This window comes from Aulonocara sp. 'chitande type north' Nkhata Bay, linkage group LG18, assembly GCF_057382095.1.
Source record: "Aulonocara sp. 'chitande type north' Nkhata Bay isolate Kocher_YH1m ecotype deep benthic linkage group LG18, A_spYH_male_GT1.1, whole genome shotgun sequence".
NCBI lineage: Eukaryota > Metazoa > Chordata > Actinopteri > Cichliformes > Cichlidae > Aulonocara > Aulonocara sp. 'chitande type north' Nkhata Bay.
This window is the reverse complement of record NC_141361.1, coordinates 12,440,345-12,446,344: the sequence shown is the minus strand read 5'-3', so window position 1 is coordinate 12,446,344 and position 6,000 is coordinate 12,440,345. Positions and strand designations below refer to the sequence as shown.

General features: G+C 40.5%; 1 protein-coding gene across 1 annotated transcript in view; it reads right to left on the bottom strand.

Moving 5' to 3' along the window:
• Nucleotides 1-1,794: 1,794 nt before the first annotated feature.
• Nucleotides 1,795-6,000, bottom strand: part of LOC147308110 (retinal-specific phospholipid-transporting ATPase ABCA4-like) — a 44,469-nt gene continuing 40,263 nt past the window's right edge. Inside the window, exons 43-50 of the mRNA XM_086272182.1 lie at nucleotides 5,909-5,971; nucleotides 5,555-5,661; nucleotides 4,719-4,860; nucleotides 4,297-4,431; nucleotides 3,901-4,004; nucleotides 3,609-3,701; nucleotides 3,219-3,468; nucleotides 1,795-2,761 (exon numbers count right to left, since the gene is read on the bottom strand). Coding sequence (XP_086128308.1) covers nucleotides 2,645-2,761; nucleotides 3,219-3,468; nucleotides 3,609-3,701; nucleotides 3,901-4,004; nucleotides 4,297-4,431; nucleotides 4,719-4,860; nucleotides 5,555-5,661; nucleotides 5,909-5,971 — 1,011 coding nt within the window. The 3' untranslated portion in view covers nucleotides 1,795-2,644. The remainder of the gene's footprint in view (nucleotides 2,762-3,218; nucleotides 3,469-3,608; nucleotides 3,702-3,900; nucleotides 4,005-4,296; nucleotides 4,432-4,718; nucleotides 4,861-5,554; nucleotides 5,662-5,908; nucleotides 5,972-6,000) is intronic.

Below are 6,000 nucleotides of genomic sequence, written 5' to 3'. Positions count from 1 at the left end.
TACAACGGTGGCATACACGGTATGTGATTATGGATATGGTTGTGGAAATATGCAAGACATAAATTTAACTATTCTACCACTACTATTCCAATGTAAGTAATAGATATCTATAAGTATAGACATAAAGAAGTAAAATGTAACATGTACATAAGTATTCACAGCCTTTGCTCAGTACTTCCTTGAAGCACCTTTGGTACCAATTACTGCCTCAAGTCTTTTTGAGTGTGATGCTACGAGCTTGGCATTCCTATTTTTGGGCATTTTCTCCCATTCTTCTTTACAGAACCTCATGAACTCCATCAAGTTTGATGGGTGGCTTTGGTACACAGCCATTATCAGATCTGTCCAGAGAGTCGTGCTGAAGTTACTCCTTTGTTATCTTGGCTGGGTGTTTAGAGTCATTGTCCTGTTTGAAGATGAACCTTTGTCCCAGTTCAAGGTCCTGAGCACTCTGCACTTTCATCAAGAATATATCTGTATGTTGCTACATTCATCTTTGCCTTGAGCCTAACTAAGGGCTTTCAACCCCAATCGCTCAGCCTTAGTTCTGGGAAGAGTCCTGGTGGTTCCAAAATGTGGTTCCGTGTAAAGATGATGGAGGCCACTGTATCCTTCTGCAGATCTGTACGTCAAAATAATCTTGTCTCTGATGTACAGACAATTGTCTGTAGACAGTATTGAACTTCATGGCCTGGTTTGTGCTTTGACATGCACTGTGAACTATCTTATGTCGACAGATATGTGCTTTTCTAAATTTTGTCAAGTCACCTGACTTTCCCACAGGTGTACTCCAATCAGGTTGTAGGAACATCTGACAGATGATCATTTGTCATTTTATGTCTTTTATTTGTAATATCCGTCCATACATCCAGTCAGGGTTGCAGGGGGGGCTGGAGCAGATCTCAGCTACCATAGGGTGAAAGGCAGAGTACACCATGGACAGGTTGCCAGTCTGCTGCAGGGCTAACACAGAGACATTTGCACTCGAATCCACACCTATGGACAATTTAGAATCACCAATTAACCTAACCCCACTAGGTGCATGTCTTTAGACTGCAAACACAGGGAGAATCTGCAAACTGCACACACAAAGGCCCCGGCCAGATGGTGGATTTTAACCCAGGATCTTCTTACTGTGAGACAGTACTAACCATCGTACTGTATTTGCAAGAATTTCAAGCAAACTTTTTTTTCCCCACTTTGTCATTATGGGCTATTGTATGTAGAATTTTGAAGTGAAAAATGAATTGAATCCATTTTGGAATAAGGCTATAACATCATAAAATGTGGAACAAGTAAAGTGCTGTGAATACTTTCTGGACGCACTGTTGATGCATGACTTGTTTGCTCTCCCACAGCGTGCTACTCATGCTCATCAGCCTCATCCAGATGACCATATGGGCAGAGAGTGAGCATCAGATCCCCACCAGAGAATTCATTAGCAGCCTTGAAATTGCACAGTGCCATCATCCTTCTGTTTCTTTGAGGTAGCCAATGGAATTCAGACTTATGGGCAGCCTGAGGCAATGACACCACCACTCACTGAAGGAGAACAGTAATTGGACTATGTGTCAGAAAAATCCAGGTTGTGACAAGCCACTCAGCACAGTGTCGCCTTGGCCCCCGATGCAAAGCCGTCTTGTAGCCACTGACTCAACTGATCTGCGTAGTTGCTTCCTTAGCTTTAGAATGGAGGTCAGTGGAGTCACTGTAGGTCAGCAATGTGAAAAGCCTTTCAGTTCCTCTTTTTGAGCATCCCACCATAACACCAAGGAGCTTTGAAAGAAGCACGGGAAGGCTGAAATATTTAATAGGAAATACAGCACTTCACATTTACATTACACCACACTTCATATATAGCTCATGAAACTCCTTTATTTGTGACTGATGGAAGTGCGAATCAGCTAGAAAGGACTGCACAGAGCATGTGGAAAGCATGTTAAACAGATGTCAGTTGCAAAATAGATTCCCTCTTCAGCCTTGCTATGCTTCTTTATACGTTTTTTTTTTCCAAGAGGAAAACATTGTGCTATTTGACAAAGCACGTAGATGTAAAAGACAGCAGAAAATAGTAATAAAATTACAACAAAAAAATACTGACAAGAACAGAATCAATCGTAAACATGTTTTGCATTTAGACAGTTCAACAATACATAGCATGAGTCTTCATTTAAATATTATATATAAAAGTGACAGGTGTTCATTATAATAGACAATAAAAATAATGCTTAACAGGGTATTTGTTAGTGTATTCATTAAACATACAATATGTACACTTTTATACAAGCCAGTCAGTCTAAGCAGAAAAAACTCAATTTTTTCCAGAAGAATCTTTTGTTTAGCTTGAAGTTTAAAGTAATTCGGAAAGTGTCAGGTCAAAGCAATGTGTCAGACATTATTGATTTTTAAAAGTTATATAAGATGACTCTCCACTTGCAGACAAGAGCTTGTCAAGTTTGACTGTAGCTCGAGAAGCAAACTCTTCCACAGGTCAGTTTGGCAGGGAGCTGGTCACATTCACCTCTACTCTAAAAAAAAAAAAACAGCTGGCTAGCAAAACATTTAAAGTTGTTGAATTTCGGTGTGTGGTTTTACAGTATATTACTGCCCTGCGGAGTAACACCTCTACATTTGCATGACTTTTTCATGTTTTCCTCTTAACCGGTGAGACCTTGATGTCTTTTCTTCCACCTGCCGTTCGTCTGTGTAGCGTTAACTCCTCGTCCTCTCCAGCCTGTTGCTTAGCAAAGTTGACAAACACCTGAAAAACCGAAAGTGCGCCAACATTTTAATGCAAGTGATAAATTATAATGCATAGGATTGAATCATAATTTATTTATATCCAGCTCTACATAAGTGATATTTAAATGTCAGGCTTACAACAGCAGTTATTAGCAGATTATGAATATATTTATCAACAACTATAATCTCTCCTATGGAGGGGAAGATGTGTGTACACAGATGGTGTTTAAATAAACCATGCTATTATATGAAATATGTTTTCATAAGAGTTCTAGCTGTTCATGGTAAAACTCCATTACATGCATAATATGTTTAGTTATTTATGTACTCTTTATAAATGACAAAAATTGCAACCTAAAGATTGAATATTTTCATCTATGACAAAAACTGACAGTTATTGCCTCCTTGTCATGGGACAAATACCCTTCCGTTTTATTAACACAGTGTCATTTCTCATTGTTGTATGTCATCCAAACCTGATCCAGTGTTGTCTGGGAAACAGAGTAGTCTTCGATGCTGAGCCTGTCTTTATTGGCCACCACCAGCTGAAATATCCTCGCTAGGGAGGATGAGGCGATCTCGTACTGCAGCGTATTGTAGTGCTTCTCCCGCTGAACGCAGCCAGGGAAACTGGTCTCCATAAAGCTCTCGACAGGCTCCAGCTCTGGGGACAAGCCTGCTTTAGCTGGCTTGATTTTCATCGTGACCACGTAGCCATCACCAAATCTAAATGAAGGAAACAGCATCAAAACATTCAACATGTTTCCTTATGTGCTCTTATCATTAGTTGATATTAGCTAGAAAATGCCACTGTGACTAAATGACCACTTATATATTTAAATAGTAACAGTCAAAATATGTCTTACTTGTATTTGAGATGCTGAATGGTACCCAGACACTTGAAGGTTCCATTGACCATGATGGCCAGTCGAGTGCACAGAGCCTCACACTCCTCCATGCTGGTAAAAAAACAACAATAATCCATCTTTATTTTTACTGCTGCTGTTTCATGTTTGAGCAATGCATCATCATTTCATGCACCTCTGTGGCGAAATCAAGTGAATGCAAATGTAGCCATGATTTCATCAACAGTTAACCGTTTGGTCAGCTGGTGCAGCAAATGTGTCCAGAGGATTTTAATTTCATTATTAGGCGAACCTGTGTGACGTTAGCACCACGGCCCTGCCATCCCGAATCACACTCATGATGGCATTCCACAGGAAGCGTCGAGAGTGGGGATCCATCCCTGTCGTGGGTTCGTCCTAAACGCACAGAGCCAGAAACAGCCAACTTGAATGTCTGAGCACATAATTCCATGCAAACAGAGACCAAAACCTTTTCTTTATCAGCATATGGCAAAGATCTCAGATTTATGCCAATTTGAACTGATCTGCACAGTTGCTTGCCAGTGTATAAAACATTCGAGGCCAGGCTTGACTGAACCCATATGGCTTCCCATCTGGATTCATAGAGCATTTCATTGATAAATCCCTGCATAAAAATTTAAAATCCCAAACAATGGGCTCATGAGCTTTTCGTCACTGGCTAACTCACCAGCAGCACCAGGGCCGGGCAACCAATCATTGCAATAGCTGTGGAGAGTTTGCGTTTGTTGCCTCCACTGTAAGTCCCCGCACAGCGGCCTGCATATTCTGACAGACCCAGCTTCTGAATGCCCCACTCTGCAACCTAGATGGAGAAAAAGATTCATCTTTAGTGGCTACTTGAATCCAAAACAGTGATCTTTTATAATGGACAACCCACCCGTTAAGATAGCATTTCATAAAATATCATAAAATGCATGAGCAAAATTAGTACAGAAAAGAAGAATGGGCAAATATTTAAAAAAAGAGAACAAAACCATTATGAACAAAGCAGATTTCTACTGCTTTGCTGAACTAAAGTGTCACTGGACTAGCCGAGTGAAAAACATCCTTAGCCTGTTCGATATGTAAAGCAGCTGGAGTCCAACTCACTCTGGGGATCTCTGACTCGGGCACCCCTCTGAGACGAGCGTAAAGGTAGAGATGTTCCCTGCCAGTAAGAAGCTCATCGATGGCATCAAACTGAGGGCAGTAGCCCATGTTCTGGTGCACATCCAGAATCTCTGTCAAGATGCTACAAAACAGGACAAACAATGCAATTCAGTGCAGTGGGCTGACGGAGCACCTAACATGGTAGGAATAACAAAACATCAATCAATTCCAGAAGGGACAGATCTATAGTGATTATTTAAGAAAGCTATCTGAAGAAGCTCAGAAGCTGATTCCTCTCAATAGAAAGGGACTAAAACATTGCTTACCTAATCTTCTTGTCAAGTGTATTTAATTTAATGCCCATATTTGTCAGACAATAATTACTATCATTTGACACATCGGTGCTTCACATTCTTTGAATCCCTAGATTTTTGTTCAAAGACATTTTCCACTTAACTGAGCAGGTATTCTGAGGGGAAAACTGTGAATTTTCAAATAACTGGCATGAAACTCCTTGACAAAATGAGAATTTAGACTTTGAAATCTAATTGTTATTCAAGCCCTCCTAGGCTGCGTTTTTTCCCCAATCAGAGCATCACAGTGATGAGTTTAATAGTCTGATGGTGTTAATACACAGGTAATGTCAGGTTGACCTTCCCGTATTCAAACTGTCTTATTCAGTGAACTGTTTCTGGTTTTCACTCATCTGGAACTGTGTGCAGGATAAACTAAGAGCAAAGTTTTCTATTTTTTGAATAAATTCCATCCGATGCAGGCCTGAACAGATTTTGTGTTCTGTTATCCAGGGACCATTTTTTTGAATAAACTTTATGTACCTGTAACCAGCCACAGAAGCCTCTCCAGAGGTGACATCAGTGTCACCAGTTAGCATTTTGAAGGTTGTCGTCTTCCCAGCTCCATTTACTCCCAAGAGACCAAAGCACTAACAGGAAAAAACGCAAACAGGCTTATGAATGCACTTAAATAAACTCCCATTTATATAGAATGAAACTCATATTCCATCACATTCGATCAAGCTTGATTAGACTAACTAGAAGAGATAAATATAGAACTGCAAATCAGTTGCCAAATCAGTTTGTCAGTTTATTTGAAGAGATGCAGAAAGAGAAAACTGACAGCAAATAGAAAAGAGTAGTAGGTCTCAATATAAATGTCCTCAGTGACTTTACCTCTCCTGCAGGGACTCCCACACAAATCCGGTCCACAGCTGCCCTCTTCCTGCCCACATACGTCTGTGCAGAGAAGGCAGGGAGACATTTAA